This window comes from Nothobranchius furzeri, chromosome 2 (genome assembly GCF_043380555.1).
Source record: "Nothobranchius furzeri strain GRZ-AD chromosome 2, NfurGRZ-RIMD1, whole genome shotgun sequence".
NCBI classification, from domain to species: domain Eukaryota; kingdom Metazoa; phylum Chordata; class Actinopteri; order Cyprinodontiformes; family Nothobranchiidae; genus Nothobranchius; species Nothobranchius furzeri.
Window position 1 is genome coordinate 86562620 of NC_091742.1, and position 25252 is coordinate 86587871.

A 25252-nucleotide genomic window follows, 5' to 3' on the forward strand; every position below is an offset into this window, starting at 1 on the left:
CCCTGGATGGTACAGAACTACAACTTCTCAGTTCTTATAAGTATCTGGGTGTTTGGCTTGACAGCACACTTTCATTTGGCATTCACATTAACTTTCTTTTTATTTTTTATTTTATTTATTTATTTATTTTTCCCCCTTGTGTTCTGTCTGGCTGTGAAGCAAACAGGATTAATGTCTGAATGCTGGTGACAAGCCTTACAAATTTACTCTCAGGTGGAGGATCAAAGCTTCTCCTTTAATGTCACACCTGATACTTAAAACTTTATTGTTGTTGTATTTTGAATGCTTTGTAATTCTGACCAGACATGGAGACAGAGGTGAAAGAGAAAGGAAGAGACAAAAGGACAGGGAAGGAGGAGGAGGGGGGGGGGGGGGGTTCCACAAAAATAAACAATCAACGATGAACAAGAGTCTGCTTCTAGACCTGCAGAAAAGGGACACACAACAATACAACAGGAGCAAGCTATCACTGCGTCAACCTGATGAGGAAATATAAAATCAACATTGTTTTACTGAACAATCACACGATAATAAATCACAGTGCATTTAGTGCCAACCACAGCTTTAAGACATGTGTTTAAAATGCCCAAGTCCATACTTATGAGAGCACCATGTGAGCACCTGTGTGTGTACACTCTCTTGTATATATAAGGTTTTTCTATAGGAGCGTCCAACAGAGAGTGTGAGGCGCCACCGATCTGCCCCCTAAAAATGTGCAGGAGACGGAGGGAGCTCCAAGTCCCAGAGATCCAGGAGCTGCCCCAGAGCACAGGGACCCCAGGGAGACTGTAACCAGAAAAGCCCCTGCCCCCCTCGAGAGGCGCAAAGGATTGCCCCGGGGGGCCACTATCAGCAGCCGGCAGAGTCCTGGGAGATATCTGCAGCAAGCCCACAGGCTCGCCCGCAGCCTCCCACCCCCTAGCCGGCCGAGCACGGAACCCAGCGACCCGGGACCCAGGGGTGACCACCCCCGCCAGGGACCCAGCAGAGCCCAGGGACCCAGATCCCACCAGGCAGCCACCGGGATTGATCAGGCAGACACCAAAAATCTTAAACCCCCTGACCCGAGAGCCACGAACACTCAGGCAGACCAACGTGCCACACTCCACACCAAGTGTGGCAGGGGGAGGGGGGACGAAGATGTATAGCATCAAAAGAAGTCCCAGGAGAGGACTAAATTCAAGTCAAGAACGGGGTTTCTATACCACAACAGGTCATCCTTTACTCATTCTTTAAAGCAAACCTTGGTCAAAATAACAATCCTTCCCATCTTAGATAACGATGACATCATTTATAGGACTGCTTCAAAAAACTTCTTCATAAACTCTATGTCATTTATCACTCAGCAATCCGTTTTGTCGTTGGTGCCTCTTTCACTACTCATTGTGATTTGTACTCACTCGTTAACTGGCCATCACTCCATTCCTGCAGGTTGTTAGCCTAGTGAACTAGACCAAATTCTTGCTTTGCAAAGAATGGTCTAGGCACGCTCCATTGGAATCTCCACAGCTCCTACCAGGACTCTGGCTAGCCAATCACAGCTCTCTAGAGGGGTTTCAAACACATAAAGAGCTGTGATTGGTCCATAATGGTGGGCCAATCATAGTGCTCTATCTGCTAAGTGAACAAATCACAGAGCTTTATCCACTTTCTGGGCCAATCAGGGCACTCTATATGCCTGGTGGGTGGGATGATGCAACAGAGTGAAACAAGAGTATGTCACATTCATTGTCCAGTGGAATGCGGAGATCATTTGAAAGACAACGGTAGAACCCGCCCCACAACCGAGAGCCGTCAATGGAGCGTGGCCAGACTAAATAATACATTTATTTAGTCTGGCTTGCCAGGCAAGCAGGTTGTTACATTGGTATCAGTTTACATACAAAACAATCATCGGTTGAACCCTATCATATCTTTACTCATTACTCATCACTTACAACAACCAGCACATTATTATTTTGTGATATGAGCTTGTGGATGCTGACGAGCTCCCCTTTTTCCCAGATGGGTTGATTCTTTTTGATTTTGTTAGATTACAATGTTCTGCAACTGCTCTTCTACAGCAAGTGTCTCCTGTTACGTTTTGGTGATGTGGACAGGGGGGCTGCCAGAGATTTTGGACCCCATGAAAAAATATCAAGTTGGGCCCCCTGGGGGCTCGTCCATAGGTGGAGCTGGGGTTCCACCCTCCCAGATGTGAAGGGAGAAAAAATATATATATATATATTTATATATATATATATATATATATATATATATATATATATATATATACTTTGTATTAGTGTTTCAGTTTTGCTTGATTATGTAGGTCTACATGCATTCTTAATTATTTACATATCATTTTCACCAGCTGTCTCTCATTAAACAGTGAATTTCCTTCAACAAAATTAGCAATATCACTGCTGGAAAAAACAGGAAATGCACATGCTGAAAGGTGTTAATCTCCTTTTCCCTTTTACTCCCTTAAAATGTGTGTATTTATTCTAAGATTTTATTTGATGACATATTTCAAATTTGGATATCTAATTAAATTTCCATGTTGAGTCAAAGCTTTACATAACTTCATTTTCAGCTGTCTTTCCTCTTGAAATCAAGTATTTCTGTATGACTGACAAAAATTAAAGCTTCACTGCTCACAAGGTGACTTCTTTATTAAGTCTCCATGGCTTCATCATAGACACAAAATGAATAAGCACACAGTTCAAACCGGAGTCAGTTAGGGTTACATAAAATTTTAAAGTTGGACAACTTTGCATGAATACGTATATAAGTCTCTAGAAACCCATTTTTCTCAACAACAAAAAACAGCTAAAAATATATTCAGCCTTGATTGTACACAGCAAGATTTATTATTCATAGTGATATAATTAATAATGCTCGATAACGATCAATACTAGATTTCATATTTTATTGTGTTCAATGTTATATTAAGTTTATTTATTTCAATTATTAATAGCTTTTGTTTCATTTTTGCTCTCTGATGAATTATTTGGAAATTACTGATTTTTGGTTTGTGTACTAAAAGCTACATGAACAAATTACATCTTGTAAAACCTCCCAGTGGTTGAATTTAACCACTCACTAACTAAACCCACCTTTCTTTGAGAAAAACTGTGACATACTGACGCCCTCTCTTCTGCCTGTCCTCTTTCTCCTTTCTTTCTTTCCTTTTCTGTGACCCAGACTTTGTTTTTGCAGACATATTTTTACTGCAGCATTGACACACTCTGCTGTCTGAGTGCTGCGTGAGCTAGCCTTGCCTGCTACGTTGTTCTGTTTTATTAAGCTTAGTTGTTTTTGAATCTTAGCCAATCGGAGTGGACAGATTAACTATACATCACAGAACTCTGCCTCGCAACAGAACGGAAGTTCTGATTGGATGAATGCAATGTGTCATGTGTTTGTCTAATGTGAATCAGGATGTCTAGCTCAGTTAGTCCTGTTATCATTAAAACACATAAATCATAGCATATTGATTTCACAGATCAGTCACCTGATTATTATTGACTAACAGCTGTTTTGATTAGCTTTATTAGAAATAAAGTTCTTTGATTAACTAATGAAAAGCGTTCTTCGTCCTTCTTCTGTCTTCTTTGCTGGAATGTAAACATCAGAAGCAAGCACACGACCTTGACAATTTATGCACACTGTCACTGTGTCAAAGGGAAGCTGTTAAGGGCAGAAAATAGCATGTTCATAACGCTACATCAGAGTAAGTCGGTGTCAAGTCGGACACAAATCTAACCGGCATGCACTGCTCGCTGATCACCGTTGATCGAATCTGCGCAGAACTGGCTCATCTCGAACACAGCCATTTTAACACTAGTCAGAAGTCAGGAACCGCCCCCTCCTCAGTGGCGGCTGGTGAAAAATATTTTTGGTGGGGCTGTGCTATATTTTTTAAACAAACTTGTGCTTTCTGAGCTTTGTGCACAACTTCACTATTTCCTGAATTAAGCACAGCTCTTTTATTTCCTGTCTTACATCATTGGACAAACTGATTAATCCAGGTGTGTCTGACTATTGGCACACTGCCTTGCGGACCAAGGTTGAAAAATACTGCATTAAATTGCACATAAAATAACATGACCATAAATGGTAAATAGGCAATGCAAGAGGCAAGTAACAAAAACATTTTGTTTAATTTCAACATTTGAGTGAACACGAAAAATTATGAGCAGGTCACTGTTACAGTAATGGTAGTAAACACTACTTAGACAAAATGCCAGAAATTTACACTGTTAGGACTTATGGAAAGTGGAAACACTTTCATAGGAAATATATATATATATATATATATATATATATATATATATATATATATATATATATATTGTGTGTTGCAAAACACACAATTAACTTAGAATATGTGATTATTGTTAATTTTATTTGTTTATTTTTTAAAATAAAAATTAAAAACACAGGGGAAACTGGGAGGGTGGCGCCCTATCGCCCTCTACTGGCCAGCCGCCACTGCCCCTCCTCCTCCGCTGCTCTCTCATTGGCTGAGAGTTTTCAATTGTCTTCTGCCTAAAAGGAAATATGCACCCACACATATGATACATCAATTCAACCTGCTTGATCCCAGGAGTCTTGTATTAACTTGATATTGTGTTCTGCGTTACCATGGCAACATGCTTAGCAACAACATTTTAGACACAACTGTATCAACATACTTTAAAGAGCAAGTCACCCCCAAATAAACTTCTTTTTGCTGATAAACTAAATAAATGAGTGTCTAATCGTGCTGCAGACACGTGTCGTCAATAATTTGGCACTTCAGTGCATCTTAGTTAAAATTTAAATATTCTGCCTAAAACTGGCAGTGTTGTGCCGTTGTCAGGTAAAAACTCTGCACTGTATTTTAATTTAAATCTGCCACCGCTATTGGCTAAGAAGTATGCTACGATGTAAACTGGTACATTATGATGTCACAATGCTGTCGTGAGCCTCAGTGTGTGTGTATTTGTTAGCGGCTCCGCCCTCTCGGTCTGCCAGGCAACAGCATGTGTTGCATTTTTCTAACATGAAGTGGGAGTGGAGTTAGACTCTGGTAGGGGTTGACTTGCTCTTTAATATAAAAATGTTATTCAAAGTTTAAAAGAGTCATGTAACATTGTACATTGCTTTATTAAAGCAGACTCCTGTCATCTGTTACCATGGCAACACAAGGAACTACAAATCACTTTAAAGAGCAAGTCACCCCTACAAGAAACTTACTTCACTCCCTCTTCATGTTTAAAAAATGCAAAAAATGCTGTTGCCTAGCAGACCGAGAGGGCAGAGCCGCTAACAAATACACACACATACAGGCTCACAACGGCATTGTGACATCATAATGTACCAGTTTACATCATAGCCAACAGCGGTGGTAGATTTAAATTCAAATGCAGTGCAGAGTTTTTACCTGACAACGGCACAACATTGACAGTTTTAGGCAGAATATTTCAGTTTTAACTAAGATGCACTGAAGTACCAAATTATTGACTACACGTGTCTGCAGCCCAATTAGACACACATTTATATAGTTTATCAGCAAAAAAAAAAAAGTTGATTTGGGGGTGACTTGCTCTTTAACCAAGTCTCATAGGAATGAATATAAAAAGCTGAATATTGAGCCAATAACAGACTCCTGTTTTTGATCTTTTTGAACTATCTGTACTTAAAACTAAAACAAGTTAAATAGAGGAAAATGATTCTACGTTAATCCTATGTTCATTGTCAATGCTTGTTTTTGTTTAGTAGTTACATGTTTTGCTCACAAGAGGGCAGTGTTATGCCAGAAGCAATGGGAAAGGTCACCTTGTCTCCAGGTGGAGAGATCTGATTAGTGTCAACCCGACAGCTGGTTCCTTTGTTTTTGCCTCAGTTTGTTTGCTCAGTGTTTGGCAACCACAGAGATGTTTCTGGTATGTATCTTTAATTATTAAATAAGAATATTTATTATAAAAGAAATGTAAGACAGCCACAAAGACGAAACACTCAGACAAGAGGAGAACCATTCCAGAGCAGATCCTGGTAGGCCTACCCAGTCTCTCAGTCTCTCCAGTAGCAGGTGATGGTCAAGAGTCAAAGGCAGGACCAGAACCGAACAGTCCCCTGCATCACTGTGAGTCAGAAGGTCATTAGAGACCCTAAAAAGAGCCATTTCAGTGGAATCAGCTCTATAAATCACACCACAGAACAACATTTTTATTTTCATTACAATTGAGGTACAACTTATGTGCGATTCAGGGCGTAAGGCATAGTGGGTTAGAGCCTTTATAGCCCGTTCTTCTATGTTGATTTGTTTTCCACTCAGGGGACCCATGAGCTGATGAGAAGGGGAGGAAACTTAGGCTGGGAATATATTATCCCAGTTTTAGTAGGATAGCACTTCGCTAAAGGATTCATTTTAAAAACTTCTTAATTATAAGGTATTAGAAAAACCTCTAATCTCAGAATGTGTAAGCTACAAATAAAATCACATTATTATGGTTCAGCTTTGGATGTAGATCTGATCGTACCATTTTTAAAAAGCTTTGAGTAATCTAAAATGTTATATTTTTATTGTTTTATTGATTACCACTTATTATGGTGATTTTACTACTACACCATGTCTTGTAATGTCTAGGACTTTAGTCTCCCAGTTGGGTGTAGGAAAGTGCTGTAAAATGTAAATTGAACTCAATTGAATTGAGTCTTGGAGGTGACTATTCCAAACATTTCCTCATACCAAAATAATTACAGGCTTTTAGAGTTGGTAGAACAAACAAAGAAAGGGAGTGTTCTAGAGGCATGTCAGCCTTATAACTCTATTGGACGTAAGCATTCTCAGTCTTTGTGTAGAGTCACTCACCATGCTGCTCTCTGTGCTGGTGCTGGTGGTGGTTCTGGTCAGCAGGACTCAAGCTGGTTTGAATGGTTTTGTCTTCACTTACACTGCTCAGGGCCCTCTGGGAAATGGATTCTATGTAAGTAGGTTTTCTAGTTTGTGTTTGCCTTTTAAATGTCAGTTCTCAACATTCCTTTGCTTTTTAAACTACAGACAATCGAAAAGCAGAAGTGGAGCTTTAGTTCATGTGAGGAAGTTGATTCCATGGTTTGCGGCAACAGCTGTGATTCCCTGGGATCCCTTTACGGGAAGGTGGAGGAAAGCAGCGGAGAATGGTGCCAGAAAGAGAGAGTCACCTATGGACAGGATGACTATGCCCTCGCCAAACAGTACAGGTGAGTTCACATCAACGTTACGCAGCTTTTTAGTTGTAGCTGCAGAGTGATCAACACATGGACTGTACAGCTGCATTAAATCAACTACAATTCAGCATTTTCTGTATTTTATTTTATTTTTGTTGTTATTATTACTTTAAAATGATCATCTTGTTGGGCTACAGAGATCCAGACACACATGCCGCCATGCACGAGACTCTGAGAAGCATCTGAAACCTTTATTGACTTTCACTACAGTTGGTCTAATAGAAGCTGGACTGACAACAGAAACGGCGTCGTAGCGTTCAGAGCCCAGGCTCTGATAGACCCGAGGAAGCGATCTGACACTGGAAACGTCAACTCCTCACCCCAGACCACCATCATCCCAGTTGTCAGGTAAGATCTGCATTCTTTTACGTCAGATTTGAAAATATAATTTGCACAGCTTTTGTGTTTATTTAAAGTAAAATAGATCTGTTTCACTTTATTCATCATTAGAGATAAAGATAAATGACCTATATTTGTATAGCTTCGTTCTGAATCAGAGGACTCCAAAGTGCCTTACAGTACAATCATTCACACACACATTCCCACACTGGTGTTGATGAGCTATATCGTAGCCCCGGCTGCCCTGGGGCGCACTGACAGACACAAGGCTGCCGAGAATCATCACTAAGTTTTCATTGACATTAGGGAGTTTGGAAGATGTTTAAAAACGTCGGTTTTAGGTGAGGAGCACTAAGGTTTCACAGTAGAAACAGAAAAAGTTGGAAGAAAGAATTCGTGAGTCAGAGTATTCTCTTTGAATAATAGAGATAATAATTTAATAGAGCAATCACACACCTAAATTTACCATAAGTCATTCCCAGAATCAACAATGAGTGACAAAGAACCAATGAATTCCAGTAATTTAGTAGAGCCAGTTGGTCAAGCTGGAAATTTCATCTGAGTTGAAAGCATATGAACTTAGCTGTGCTCCATCCTCTTTCATTCAGAGTTCCTTCAAACTGTCAGAGTGACATCAACTTATTGAATTTCGACCCTGATGGAGACGAGGTTAAATGCAGATATGCAAATGGTTCTCTGTCAGAGTGTGATGCTTGCACACCTCCGTCTGTCCTTAGCCTCTCGTCGGTGAGTAACAAACATCAGTGATGGCTGTGGAGCTAGACTGGGTGACTCACTGACTTTTCTCTTTCCTGGTTTAGTCTTGTATTCTGTCATTCAGCCCGACTTCCAGCAGTGATGAAGGTTCCTACGCCGTCCAGATGATGATGGAGGACTCTCCTAGAAAGACGATTACCCTGACCAACCCTGATGGCTCCCAGGCAGACAAAACTACCAGTGACATAATCAACAGCATACCTGTTCAGTTTGTTTTGAAAGGTGCCTTGGGTGCTGAAATTTGAAATATAATTGTCTGCGTCTGGAATCTAAAAAGCGTCTGTCTAATGAGAGAGTTTATGTGCTAATCTTAATCCTTTGTAGATTATCTTTACAAATTATCATCAAATCACTTCTGACCATACAATTCCAAATGGAGCATCAGGATTAGAGCCTTCATCGGAAGTTTGCCGTTACCATTTACATGTAGTAGAGGATCAACAGGTGGCAAGGGCTAGTACTGCTAGTACTGCTACTACTTCTACTACTACTACTACGTCTACGTCTACTACTACTAGTAGTACTACTGCTACTACTACTGGTGCTATTACCGCTCCTGCTACTTCTACTGCTGTTTTCTACACTACAACCACTACCACTGCTGCTGCTACTACTACTACTACTTCAACAACAACTACTACTACTACGACTGCTGCTGCTACTGCTGCTACTAATGATGATGATACTACTACTACTGCTACTGCTGATGATCATGATACTACTACTACTGATGATGATGATGATAATACTACTACTACTCCTGCTGATGATAATACTATTACTACTGCTGCTGCTGATGATGATGATACTACTACTGCTTCTGCTGATGACAATACTACTACTACTGCTGCTGACGATGATACTACTACTACTGATGATGATGATACTACTACTACTGCTAATGATACTACTACAACTACTACTGCTGCTACTACTGCTGCTGCTGATGATGATGATGATACTACTACTACTGCTGATGATGATGACACTACTACTACTACTACTACTGCTGATGATGATAATACTACTAGTACTGCTGCTGATGAGAATGATACTACTACTGCTGCTGCTGATGATGAGAATGATACTACTACTACTGCTGCTGCTGATGGTGATACTACTTCTACTGCTGATGATGATACTACTACTACTGCTGATGATGATAAAAATACTGCTACTACTACTGCTGATGATGATGATACTACTACTGCTGCTGCTGATGATAATATTACTACTACTACTGATGATGATGATACTACTACTACTACTACTACTACTACTACTGATGATGATACTACTACTACTACTACTGCTGATGAAAATGATGATGATACTACTACTACTGATGATGATACTACTACTACTGATGATGATGATACTACTACTGATGATGATGATGATGATACTACTACTGATGATGATGATAATATTAGTACTACTGCTGATTATGATAATATTACTACTACTACTGCTAATGATGAAGATGATGATAATACTACTACTGCTGCTGATGTTACTACTACTACCGCTGATGATGATACTACTACTACTACTGATGATGATGATACTACTACTACTAGTACTACTACTACCACTACTGATGATGATGATACTACTGCTGCTTCTGATGATGCTACTACCACTGATGATGATGATGCTACTACTACTGATGATGACGATGATAATATTACTACTACTGCTGATGATGATACTACTACTGCTGATGAGGATGATAATATTACCACTACTACTGATGAGGATGATGATACTACTACTACTAATGATGATGATACTACTACTATTACTACTGATGATGATACTACTACTGCTGCTAATGATGATACTACTACTACTGCTGATGATGATGATGATGATAATACTACTACTACTGCTGCTACTGCTGATCATGATACTACTACTACTACTGATGTTGATGATGATGATAATACTACTACTACTGATGATGATGATACTACTACTACTACTGATGATGATGATACTTCTACTGCTGCTGATGATGATACTACTACTACTACTTCAACAACAACAACTACTACTACGACTGCTGCTGCTACTGCTGCTACTAATGATGATGATACTACTACTACTGCTACTGCTGATGATCATGATACTACTACTACTGATGATGATGATGATGATAATACTACTACTACTCCTGCTGATGATAATACTATTACTACTGCTGCTGCTGCTGATGATGATACTACTACTGCTTCTGCTGATGACAATACTACTACTACTGCTGCTGACGATGATACTACTACTACTGATGATGATGATACTACTACTACTGCTGATACTACTACTGCTGCTACTACTGCTGCTGCTGCTGATGATGATGATACTACTACTACTGCTGATGATGATGACACTACTACTACTACTACTACTGCTGATGATGATAATACTACTAGTACTGCTGCTGATGAGAATGATACTACTACTGCTGCTGATGATGATGAGAATGATACTACTACTACTGCTGCTGCTGATGGTGATACTACTTCTACTGCTGATGATACTACTACTACTGCTGATGATGATAAAAATACTGCTACTACTACTGCTGATGATGATGATACTACTACTGCTGCTGCTGATGATAATATTACTACTACTACTGATGATGATGATACTACTACTACTACTACTACTACTGATGATGATACTACTACTACTACTACTGCTGATGAAAATGATGATACTACTACTACTGATGATGATACTACTACTACTGATGATGATGATACTACTACTGATGATGATGATGATGATACTACTACTGATGATGATGATAATATTAGTACTACTGCTGATAATGATAATATTACTACTACTACTGCTAATGATGATGATGATGATAATACTACTACTGCTGCTGATGTTACTACTACTACCGCTGATGATGATACTACTACTACTACTGATGATGATGATACTACTACTACTAGTACTACTACTACCACTACTGATGATGATGATACTACTGCTGCTTCTGATGATGCTACTACCACTGATGATGATGATGCTACTACTACTGATGATGACGATGATAATATTACTACTACTGCTGATGATGATGATACTACTACTGCTGATGATGATGATAATATTACCACTACTACTGATGAGGATGATGATACTACTACTACTAATGATGATGATACTACTACTATTACTACTGATGATGATACTACTACTGCTGCTAATGATGATACTACTACTACTGCTGCTGATGATGATGATGATAATACTACTACTACTGCTGCTACTGCTGATCATGATACTACTACTACTACTGATGTTGATGATGATAATACTACTACTACTGATGATGATGATACTACTACTACTACTGATGATGATGATACTTCTACTGCTGCTGATGATGATACTACTACTACTACTGCTGCTGCTGCTGATGATGATGATACTACTACTACTACTGCTTCTGATGATCATGATACTACTACTAGTACTGATGTTGATGATGATGATAATACTACTACTACTGCTGCTGCTGATGATGATACTACTACTACTACTGCTGATGATCATGATACTACAACTACTACTTATGATGATAATACTTCTACTACTGCTGATGATGAAGATACTACTACTACTGCTGATGATGATACTACTACTACTGATGATGATGATACTACTACTACTGCTGATGATGATGATACTACTACTGCTTCTGCTGATGACGATACTACTACTACTGCTGCTGACGATGATACTACTACTACTGCTGCTGATGATGATACTACTACTACTGCTGCTGATACTACTGATGATGATGATTCTACTACTACTGCTGATGATACTACTACAACTACTGCTGCTGCTGCTACTACTGCTGCTGCTGATGATGATACTACTACTACTACTACTACTGCTGCTGCTGCTGCTGCTGCTGATGATGATGATGATGATGACACTACTACTACTACTGATGATGATGACACTACTACTACTACTGATGATGATGATGAGAATGATACTACTACTGCTGCTGCTGATGACGATACTACTACTACTGCTGCTGACGATACTACTACTACTACTGCTGCTGACGATGATACTACTACTACTGCTGCTGCTGCTGCTGCTACTACTGCTGCTGCTGATGATGATACTACTACTACTAATTCTGCTGCTGCTGCTGCTGATGATGATGATGATACTACTAATACTACTGATGATGATGATACTATTAACACTACTGCTGATGATGATAATACTACTACTGCTGCTGCTGCTGAGAATGATACTACTACTGCTGCTGCTGATGAGAATGATACTACTACTGCTGCTGCTGCTGATGATGATGATACTACTTCTACTGCTGCTGCTGATGATACTACTACTACTGCTGCTGCTGCTGATGATGATGATGATACTACTACTACTGCTGCTGATGATGATAATACTACTACTACTGCTGCTGATGAGAATGATACTACTACTGCTGCTGCTGATGAGAATGATACTACTACTGCTGATGATGATGACGATGATACTACTTCTACTGCTGCTGCTGATGATACTACTACTACTGATGATGATAATAATACTACTACTGCTGATGATGATACTACTACTACTGCTGCTGCTGATGATGATGATGATACTACTACTGCTGCTGCTGCTGATGATATTACTACTACTACTGTTGATGATGATACTACTATTACTACTACTACTACTACTGCTGCTGCTGATGATGATACTACTGCTGCTGCTGCTGCTGATGATACTACTGCTGCTGCTGCTGCTGATGTTTATACTACTACTACTGCTGATGATGATGATATTACTACTACTGCTGATGATGCTACTACTACTACTGATGATGATGATAATATTACTACTACTACTGATGATGATGATGATGATACTACTCCTGCTGCTGCTGCTGCTGATGATACTACTACTACCGCTGATGATGATGATGATGATGATACTACTACTGATGATGATACTACTACTACTACTACTAATGCTGATGACGATACTACTACTACTGCTGCTGACGATGATACTACTACTACTGCTGACGATGATACTACTACTACTGCTGCTGACGACGATACTGCTACTGCTGCTGCTGCTGCTGCTGCTGATGATGATGATGATGATGATACTACTACAACTGCTGATGATACTACTACTACTACTGCTGCTGATGATGATGATACTACCGCTACAGCTGATGATGATAATACTACTACTGCTGATGAGAATGATACTACTACTGCTGATGATGAGAATGATACTACTACTGCTGATGATGATGATGATACTACTACTACTGATGATGATGATGATACTATTACTACTACTACTGCTGCTGCTGCTGATGATGATACTACTCCTGCTGCTGCTGCTGCTGATGATACTACTGCTACTACTGATGATGATACTACTACTACTACTACTGCTGATGACGATACTACTACTGCTGCTGACGATGATACTAATACTACTGCTGACGATGATACTACTACTACTGCTGCTGACGATGATACTACTACTACTACTGCTGCTGCTGCTGATACTACTACTGCTGCTGCTGCTGCTGATGATGATGATGATGATACTACTACAACTGCTGATGATACTACTACTACTACTGCTGCTGCTACTACTGCTGATGATGATGATGATACTACCACTACAGATGATGATGATACTACTACTACTACTGCTGCTGATGAGAATGATACTACTACTGCTGCTGCTGCTGATGATGATACTACTTCTACTGCTGCTGCTGATGATACTACTTCTACTGCTGCTGCTGATGATACTACTACTACTGCTGATGATGATAATAATACTACTACTACTACTGATGATAATGATGATGATGATGATACTACTACTACTGCTGCTGCTTCTGCTGATGATGATGATAATATTTCTACTACTACTATTGATGATGATATTACTATTACTACTGCTGCTGCTGCTGCTGATGATGATGATGATGATGATGATGATGATGATGATGATTATGATGATGATGATACTACTACTGCTGATGATGATGATACTACTACTACTAATGATGATGATACTACTACTACTACTACTACTACTGATGATGATGATACTACTACTACTGCTGATGATGATGATAATATTAATACTACTACTGCTGCTGCTGATTATGATACTACTACTACTACTACTACTACTACTGATGATGATGATGCTACTACTACTGCTGATGATGATACTACTAGTACTGCTGCTGATGATGATGATACTACTACTAAAACTACTACTGATGATGATGATGACACTACTACTACTACTACTACTACTACTACTACTGTTGCTGCTTCTGCTGATGATGATACTACTACTACTGCTGCTGATGATACTACTACTACTACTACTGCTGAGATGATGATGCTACTACTACTACTACTACTGCTGCTGCTGATGATGATGATGATGATACTACTACTACTGCTGCTGATGATACTACTACTACTACTGCTGAGATGATGATGCTACTACTACTTCAACTACTGCTACTGTCACTGCTACTACTGATGTTACTGCTGTAGTTACTACTACTACTGTGACTATGTCTACGACTACTACGCCTTCTACTACTACTAGTAGTACTACTGCTTTTACTTCTACTTGTATTACTACTGCGACTACTACTGCTGCTACTATTTCTATATGTAGAAATAGTGTATATATATATATATATATATTTCTTTATTATTTATATAGAAATATTTCTTTATTATTTATATAGAAATATTTATGTTGAAATATGTTAATTTCCACCTAATGTAAAAGTAGTCATCCATATAAACATTGAAATTCAGACTGATTTGAGTTGATTGATTTGTTCACATGTTCACATCATCATGTTTGAGTTTTTACTTCCCTGTGTTTTTCCAGTTGATGCTGCAGTACCGTCCTGCTCTGAAGGTCTCTATCTACCCAGATTCCTGCCTCCAACTCCAGAAAACGGAGCTCAGATCATCGCTGCCGTTAATCAGACTTTGGAAATCGCCATCAGAGCAGAAGCAACTCAGTCCGTGTAAGAGGAAGTAAAACTCATTTCAGGGAAAGCTGACAGTGATTTATTCCAAATCAGTTTATCGTAATTAAATGTCAGCTGAAAGAATGTCTGCAGCTGTCAGTGAATCGTTAGATAAAGATTTGATGAAAGACAACAGCTGAAGTCAGATTAAACTGGAATGTGATCAATTTGGCATTTCTCGTTTTTGAAGGATCACTGAGCTGCTGTTCAGTGGGCCTTGTGATGTGGTAAAAAATACATCGGGATCAGGAAATTTCACACTGAGTTGGACGCCTAATGACCTTGATGGAGGACAAAGCCACCCCATCTGTTTTATCATACAGGCAAAGTGAGTTTATTTTATTTTTTCTCACCCTTTATCAAAATGTAGAGATATTAACTGGAAGTGCTGAGAGAAAAAATAAAGATGTTATATGTAAATTTACATTGACTGGTTATGCTAATGCTGTCCTGTACTTTTGGTACATTTCTTTGGATTGTGATAGAACAGTATGTTGTTCTTTTCTGAAGGCACTTAAGCTCCCTATCAGTTTGTGAACAGGTTTTGTGTTTTGGTTTGAGTTTTGTTAGGTCAGTGAATGCACCACAGCAGCTAGAATGTGTTCATTTTTTTAGTTCCTGTTGTCTCCGCTATCGCTGCTCGTCGCATGAACACTGATAAACGCCGTATGTGCCAGAGACGGAGACTAAACGCAACAGGATGCTTCATAATACTTTGAATAAGCAGTCATTGTAACTTATCAGAAAACACAACAAACACAAAAGGTAAATGTGTCTCGATTAAAGGAATAAATATATGGAATAGTTTAGATAAGAAGATAAAAGATTCTATATCCTTAAATACATTCAAAAAGAAGTTCAAAGCTAATAATTATGTAGCCATGTAACCATTTAACAAAACTGTATGTAACCTATTTTGTGTTCTTTAGCTTGTCTTTGCTTTCTTTTACTAGCTCTTCTTACTTGTTGAGGGCAAGTCGCATTATGTTGTAATTTGGGTTTTGGCCATAGATATTTGGCCATTTTCACTTCTGCCAAAACCTTTCAGTCATTGACTTTTAAAGAGGAATTAAATTCCATTCTTTCCTTTTTTCTTTTTCTCACTGTGATCGCTATGTTACTTTCCTCTTGTCATTATACCTGCCCAAGCTAGATGTGACCTGTTGTGTGATTGAATAAAGTAATCTACACATACGGAAACATATCTAGGACTCTTCCTGATAAAGTAAATGTACTCAGACGTAGTAAATCCAGATCCAGAATTATTTCTACCTGAACTAAGAAGAACAAGAGCAAACAAACACAAAAAAAAGAAAAATCATGGTTTCTTGAACAAAACCTTGAACACACCAGCCGCGAAGCGCCACATAGCGGATCGCTGACAAATTTTGCGCGCTGACCGCAACTCCTCTGTTCATATCAGGCGAGATTTTTCGACGAGCGCTTCTGTTCACGCCTACTGTTTTCCAAATCCCCCCACCTGTGTGTGTGTGTGTGTGTGTGTGTGTGTGTGTGTGTGTGTGTTTGTGTGCAACCAGTTTGCCCTGCTTGTTATCAGAAACTGGTTGGTTCGCTGGACTTTTTTTTTTGACAATGGTAATTTCTGCTTCAGCCCTCTCCCCCTCCCCCTGCGCAGCGGCCGCAAACTCACTGGTGTGCCTGCAGCCTCTCAGAGTTCCTGCTGCTCTAAACATTAAAATAATTATTTCATTTTCTGCTCCTCACTTCTGATTACCTTCAATCAGAGGTGGACTGGCCTATCTGGCAATCTGGCACTGTCCCGGTGAGCCGCTTAGCCAAGTGGGCTGCTTGCCCAGCTTGGGCCGACACTACTCCACAGTTGGTGATCTGCAGAACATTAGCTACATGGTAACCCGAAGCTAACAGAGTATTTCCAGGCATTTTTAGCAAGAAAAACGTGGTAGAGCAATGACATAGGAGTTGTTTTACCGTGTTAGCATGTAGCTAATGTCCCGCTGATCTCCGCCCGTGGTGAATGAGCTGAAGACCAGCTGTGGAAGACCAGGGCTCCCGGTCGCAGCGGTCTGGCCCTGCTTTTAATTTAACAGTCCCAGTCCATATTACATCTCACATTCAGCCTAGAGACGAGTCCGCGGGTGGCAACACCCCCCACCCCCACCGCTCTCTCAATGGGGAGGGCCGACGATTCGTAAAATGCCAGGGCCGAATTTTGGTCCCAGTCCACTCCTGCCTTCAGTGGTGTCTGTTTGTTGCAACCACCAGGTACAAAAACTAACTTGTATTTATTTGACTATTTTTCTGTCCTGTATCTGTTTATAATCTTCCTGCATCTCCTCTCAGAAAAACTGCTACCTGGGTTCATATATATTCACCTTATGAGTTACCTTTGAACTGCAGTTCTTAAAGATCTACCGACCACAAAAACAGCGGAGTGCTTGCCGGCCACACCACTGAGGTGCGTCACCGGAGGACAAAACAGGTGATGTGCCCCGCTCTACAGCAGCGAAAAGCATCAGGCACAAATAAAAGACAGAAAACATAAAAGGAAGTGAGCCGACATGAACGATCGCGTGTTAAATTGGTTTTTGAGGTGGCGACACCTAATTTGATAATGTTACTGTGGCGGTGCTCAGGACGCAGATGTCTGGAGCGCGTCAACAATCAGAGCTTTGCATGCGCAAGCTGGTTAAGGTTAGGATGGGGGTGAGGGGAAGGTTAAATTGCAAGAGGGTAAAGGTCACAATTTGGTTAAATGTCCGTTTTACGGCGGGTGTCAGTACCGACGCTCTGGCACAGCGCGTCACCTCCTGATGCGCAGGGGCTCGTCACCTGCTGTCTTTTCCAAGGACTGCATCTTGTCGGTCATTATCACATGACAGCGACTAGTCGATGACAGGCATAAAAAGTCACTACAGAGCAGTGAGGTCGACTAGTCGACTAGTTCAAACAACCCCTAGTGTGCATGTGTGTGCAACCAGTTTGCCCTGCTTGTTATCAGAAACTGCACTGATCCTGCTGCTGTTTTGTAGACCAGTTCTTAAATGATTATTTAAATAACCCAGTGCTTGTGGTAGTGTACTATATGTATTTGTTCACATTTATGAAATCTATCTTTTGCTATAAAAACTGCATTTAAAATCATGGAAATACTGTGTTCCTCCACAGGGGTGTGTGTGTGTGTGTGTGTGTATGTGTGTGTGTGTGTGTGTGTGTGTGTGTGTGTCTGTGTGTGTGTGTGTCTTTGTTCATTTTCATCTTTCTAGTCTGTTTAGGTAAACAAAAATGATCACAATTATCAATCAGTGTTTTATTTCTTTATTTTGTTAAAATTACTGCACACCTCTTCTGTTTTGATTTGTTGTCCTGCCAGAACGAAAACTCGCGAATAAATTAGAGCTCACGCTGAAATGATCGCTGCATAGAGCACGCCTACACTGCACTTTGCAGCTGATGTGACCGAGAGCGTATAAGGCTCCAAATAGAACTGCTTGTCGATACATGGTGATTCGCGGCGTATCGTCGCTCTTCCGCGTCTGGTGTGTTCCGTGCGTTAGCAAGTGAGGTTAGTTTGAACTTTTATACTTCTCAAATTTTCACGAGGATCTTCCCATTATAAAATAGAGCCAAGATTTCTTGGCAGTTTATAAATTAGTGGGACATAAATCATGAAATTTTATTGTGAATATTTAAAAATAACTTGCACTTGTAAAGCACCTTTTCGAGTTAATGGACTCCAAGGTGATTTACACTACGGTGTATCATTCAACCTGGCATAGCATTCATTAGCTGGTGAAGTCCAGACATTAGGCCCACTGATAATCTTTGGAATATGCTAAAGAACTCTGGACGGAGCAGTTTGAAACCACAAGAGTCAACATAAGAGCTCAGTGAAAATTGAAAATATTAATGTTGTAATTTATTCCCACAGCTACTCCAGTTCTGTGTACCAGTCTGCACTTCGATGTGTTGTGGTGACTGCTGAAACCAGTGAGTGGAAAGCTTCCTGGATTTTTATTTCTGTTATAAAAAAAATCATCCTGAACTATTAACGTCACAGATGTCCCGATCTGTTCTGTTCACAGGCGCTCCTGTCGCCACAGCTCCCCCCAGAGCAGAATATCCTATCGCCACAGCTCCCCCCATAGCAGAATATCCTATCGCCACAGCTCCCCCCACAACAGACTATCCTACCACCACAACTCCCCCCACAACAGACTATCCTACCACCACAACTCCCCAAACAACAGAATATCCTACCACCACAACTCCCCCCACAACAGACTATCCTACCACCACAACTCCCCCCACAACAGAATATCCTACCACCACAACTCCCCCCACAACAGAATATCCTACCACCACAGCTCCCCCCACAACAGAATATCCTACCACCACAACTCCCCCCACAACAGAATATCCTACCACCACAGCTCCCCCCACAACAGAATATCCTACCACCACAACTCCCCCCACAACAGAATATCCTACCACCACAACTCCCCAAACAACAGAATATCCTACCACCACAGCTCCCCCCACAACAGAATATCCTACCACCACAACTCCCCCCACAACAGAATATCCTACCACCACAGCTCCCCCCACAACAGACTATCCTACCACCACAGCTCCCCCCACAACAGAATATCCTACCACCACAACTCTCACCACAAGAACCATAGTCAGTCCTATCATCACAACCCCTCCCACAACAAACATTTTTGGTCCTTCCACCACAAGAACCACAGCCACTACTACACCTACAGTTGCACCAACTACCATTACAACAACTACAACAATGTCTCCAACACCTGCCCCAGGACAAAGTACGTTTAGAACCTAGCTTGAGATTATTTTTCCAGTATGCTGATGTTTTCGGATTGCACCATAACTTTTAAAACCAAAACTATTCTGTTCTGCATTTTGAAGTTGATTTTCTGTGCTTGTAGATTATGTGATTGCTCTGAAAATGAAGATCTCTACTACACTGTCTCTGGACAACCAAAAGGAGACCATCGTTAAACTGGTCAGTAACCTTTTCCCTGTAATAAAAACAAAATGTAAGCAGGTTGAACAAATGAAGCTGTTTTTTGTTTATTTAACATTTTCTTTTGCCACTTGGCTTGGATTGGATCATGGATGCCCAGGGTTGCCCAATACTTGTCCTGGAGGGGTGCTATCCTGTATGTTCGAGTTGTTTTTTATGCTCCATCACAATTCAGTGGCTTGACGGTATATTAAGCAGGTCATCAAACTCCACAGAAGTCTTCTAAAAACTTGATTATTAAAATTAGGTGTGTTGGAGCAAGATATTAACTAAAACATTTTGAATGATAAATAACTCACACTTGTATAGTGCCTTTCAGAGTCAGAGTACTCAAAGCGCTTAACACTACAATGGATCACTCATCCATTCACACGTTGATGGTGATCAGCTACATTGTAGCCACAGCTGCCCTGGGGCACACTGACAGAGGTGAGGCTGCCGAGCACAGGCACCATCAGTCCGTCTGACCACCACCAACAAGCAAGAAGGGTCAAGTGTCTTGCTCAAGGACAAAACAGCAGAATTATGTGTCAGAAGCCAGGATCGAACCTGCAACCTTCCAATTACTGGACGACCCGCTCTACCTCCAGAGCTACTGCCGCCCCCAGCTATTGTTGGATAGTGGGCCTCCAGGGCTAGGATTCAGCCACTCAGGGTAACATAACACCACATTTCAAGCTGAAAGACACTAATAAACACCTAGGAGCTGGCTGTAGATGTATTTAATTTGAACATGGCGACAATGGCAGAGGAGCTAAACTCCCCTCCCATAAATGAAGGGTTGCAGGTTTGCACGCTGCTCAGGGTGTCACAGTACCAGTACCAGTAGTTGTGTCCCTGGTGCTTCTTCCTGACACTCGCGGACTACAGACGCTTCTCTTTTTGCTTCCTTATCTTTTTTCCCAAGGCTTTTTGTCCTGTCTGCCCACAGAGCGCTTCTCTGCATTTCTTTTGAAAAACCCTATTTTTAACCATGGATTTGATAAATCGGTCATTCAACAAGATTGATAAGATTTTTTCAACAATGAGAGTGGGGGCTCCCACATGCCCACAGGGGACACACCCGGTGGGGTATATGCTGGATTCCTGGAGGGAATGGAAGATCATATGCCTCTCCCAGCTGTCCATTGAGGATGTCGAAGACGTGTGGATATTTGGCCTGATGAGCACTGGATTTCTCCTGATTGGAGTGGGAGGATATCTGGTTTTCTGGAAATTTGGGAAGACGGGAGCAATTGGAGGGCGACCCGCACCCACGGAAAGCACCGTCCATGTGGAGTCTTCACAGACTGGGACGTTACTCGGGGTGAATCGTAAGCTGGACAATGTTCTAGCTGCGATACCGGTATTAGTGAGCAAAATGGATGTCATCTCGGAGAGAGTCACCGGACGGTATGGACAAGTGTAATAGCCAAAATTGGCTTCACTGAAGGACTGGAATGATCAGTTTAAAGACTGAAGGCAGAGAGGAAAATTATCTCAGCCTGACCCAAACAAATTCATGTTATCCGAATCTGACGCCCTAGCAGCCTTGAGAGGCTAGCAACAACAAACCCCCATGAAGGAAGACAGATGCTGTGAAAACCCGACACCCCCCCCCCCACCCCCCCACCCCCACCCCGTCTTCGGAGTGGTGGACTTCAGCCTGGCAAGGTCATCAACCTGCAGGAGTCAATGTGCTCTGCGCTTCTCCCAAGATCTCCCTCCCACCTGTGGCTACAGTGGCTGAGTGCCGTAGATGGCTGCTCTCGCTAGGGGAAACAGGATCCCAGCCCCCCCCCCCCCCCCCTCACCTTCCTATTGGAGTCTCATGTTATGTTGTGTTGTCTGAAGTCTGTTGCATATCTGTGAGGTGTTTTTTGCACAGCGAAGCTGCCCTCCTGGTGGGAGGGTAGCTGTGAAGTGCCTTTTTTTCCCTCCTCCTGAATCAATTCCTCATGTTACCCTCTTATCTCTATTATTAAGGTAGCGCGACTCAGGGTTGGGAATGACCACAGTCACCAATTCTTGTCATGTGTCTTGCCCATGTATGTCTGATCTCTGAATTGTGTGTATTGAAACTCAAATTTCCCTCTGGGATTAATAAAGTATCTTTGAAATGTTTTGAAATTGAAATAGGTGTGATTCTTCAAATGCATTCATCAAAACATTTTAATGTGTTTCTTCAACAGATAAGAGATGCACTGATTGGACAGGGATTGCCATCAGACATAAGTCTTCGCCTTGTGAGCAGCAACAGAAGCAGCAGTCCAGTTCAAGTGACAACAGCTGCTTCCCATGGGTTGTCATGAAAATGCATAGGACTCCTAGCCTAGTGAACTAGATCAAATTCTTGCTTTGCAAAGAATGGTCTAGACATGCTCCATTGGAACCTCAGCAGCTCCTACCAGGACTCTTGCTAGCCAATCACAGCTCTCTAGAGGGGTTTCAAACACATAAAGAGCTGTGATTGGTCCATAATGGTGGGCCAATCATAGTGCTTTATCTGCTTAGTGAACAAATCACAGAGCTTTATCCTCTTTGTGGGCCAGTCAGGGCACTCTATATATGCCTGGTGGGTGGGATGATGCAACAAAGTGAAACAAGAGTATGTCACATTCATTGTCCAGTGGAATGCGGAGATCATTTGAAAGACAACGGTAGAACCCGCCCCACAACCGAGAGCCATCAATGGAGCATGGCCAGACTAAATACTACATTTATTTAGTCTGGCTTGCCAGGCTATAGGACTCCTGCAGGGAAAGGGGTTTCCTGCTGTTTAGATACAGTGTTTGGTCCCAACTGCCAACAAACTACTTTGAACCCTAAACTAAACCCTCACACATGATAAATCACGGTTAGTTCACAAGCCATAAAAACATCATATAAGTTTTAAAAAGTTAGTTGTCCGGATAGCCTGTTATCTTTATGTTGCTGTTATTTTGTACTGGTGTAGTTGGGAGGACCGCTTTATCTGCCGTTTGTTGGTGTCTGATGGAATACATCTGCTGATTGTATATTTGATTATTGTTGGTTCCAGTAAAAATTACAAAAAAAATCCAGTGTGAATGCGCAGCAAAGCCAACAACTACTGTAACTGGTATCCACAAATGTGTTCATTCAGAATAAGAATAAAGATGTTTGTGTCTGGTTGATGATTTGTTTTAACAAAGGTTCCCAGGCAATAAATCTTACATCGTGGGATAACCTCATAAGTCACCTATGTGGTATAACTGTGCCAAAAATTATTCTGATTATTTTTGTGATTCTATTCACTCTGAGGTCTGACTTTCTTGTTTGTGGCTGAATGTTCCCACAATAGAAAAAAAATTACACTTTATCTGTTTTACAACAGTAGGAACCTCAGTTGCATCTGGAAGATCCATATGCACATTTAGACAAGACAGCTTTATTTGTAAAGCACATTCCCTACAAAACTCAATGTGCTTTACAGCAGCAAAAGCAAACAAGACAAACAATGAACAGTTGCATATACTAAAACTACAAGACTAACATAGTACCAGTGAAACACTGAGAAGGGAACAAAATGTGGTCAGTCAGGAATTACTAAGTGAAAATAACAAAGCTGGAGGGGTCAGGAGACTAAGGTTCAATGAACTACAGAAAAGCATTGTTTTAAAATTTGAGAATTTCAACACTTTGAATGGGCAGGAGGACTAACCTAGAATTTACAATGAACTGCATAAAAAAAGTTACTAATTAGTAGTATTACTAAAACTTGGTGTACCGAGGCAGACCAAAACTACAGCAGTGAAACAGGTCAAATGAACTACAAAAAAACACATTGTACTAAAATTAGAAGACTAACAGAATATAAATTAAGCAGCGAGAAGTGAACTAAGGCAGTGAACCATCCAGCCAGGAATTACTAATTACACGGAACAAAAATATAAACGCACTTTTGTTTTTGCTCCTAATTTTCATGAGCTGAACTCAAACATCTGGAATTATTTCAACATACACAAAACACCCACGACTCGCAAATATTGAAATCTGTCTGCGTGCGTGTTAGTGAGCACTTTTCCTTTACCAAGATAATCCATCCCACCTCACAGGTGTGGCTTATCAAGGGGCTGATTAGACAGCATGTTTAATGTACAGGTGTGCCTCAGACTGCCCACAATAAAAGCTTTTAAATGTATTCAAAGACAGCTCAGTTCATTTCCAGTTTCATGCAGAAGAAGCGGAGTGAACGAAAGCCCTTTTGCCCACTTCGATGTGAGCAAACGGAGCACAAAGTGATCATTTTCACACAGGCCGTGAGAAGTTACACCTCTCTGTGAGATTCAAGCATGGCCTTGCACCAATGTCCCAACCTCCAAAAAAGGCCATCCCACTTGAGAATCAGAACAAAAGATTTTCTACTGCAATCAAATTCAGTCAGCATGAGTGATTTAGTTTATCTGGATAGGTTTTTCTTGTGTTTTAACAGTGAAAAGGGAAAATGAAATCAGAGGAACAAGGCTGTTTTTAAACTAAGGCCACACTTACTCCACTTTGGTGCTTCACTCCAAGCTTTATCGTGTTATAATGGCAACTGAGAAATGTGAGTGGATTTATTTTCTTTATTTCCTGCATTCTTACTTTTTGGTTATTCTATCTGACAACGACTATATGAACCAGGAAGTATAAGATCACCTTCAACCACAACCATACTTAACCCAACAATACAAAAGGAAATGAGATAAGAATTACACTACTTGTTCCTGTAGCATCCATAATTTCTTTGAAAACTTGAGCAGCCATGATGGCACCAAATCCTTGGC

The 25252-nt window shown here is 40.8% G+C and overlaps 1 protein-coding gene across 1 annotated transcript; it reads left to right on the forward strand.

Moving 5' to 3' along the window:
- Window positions 1-6827: 6827 nt before the first annotated feature.
- On the forward strand, window positions 6828-23618 carry LOC129165405 (uncharacterized). The gene is made up of 11 exons (XM_054748564.2): window positions 6828-6956; window positions 7031-7212; window positions 7450-7587; window positions 8187-8325; window positions 8400-8577; window positions 15313-15454; window positions 15648-15785; window positions 19368-19426; window positions 19522-20265; window positions 20389-20465; window positions 22658-23618. Exons 1-11 carry the CDS (start codon window positions 6843-6845, stop codon window positions 22775-22777), a joined length of 2031 nt encoding a protein of 676 aa, XP_054604539.2. The 5' UTR covers window positions 6828-6842; the 3' UTR covers window positions 22778-23618.
- The last annotated feature ends 1634 nt before the right edge of the window (window positions 23619-25252 follow it).

Bases quoted from the DNA above. Each gene is read 5' to 3' on its own strand.
- LOC129165405 (XM_054748564.2), top strand. From the start codon at position 6,843: ATGCTGCTCTCTGTGCTGGTGCTGGTGGTGGTTCTGGTCAGCAGGACT. The intron at 7,213-7,449 runs GTGAGTTCACAT...CTTTCACTACAG, and splicing joins GCCCTCGCCAAACAGTACAG to TTGGTCTAATAGAAGCTGGA. The intron at 15,786-19,367 runs GTGAGTTTATTT...TTATTCCCACAG, and splicing joins TGTTTTATCATACAGGCAAA to CTACTCCAGTTCTGTGTACC.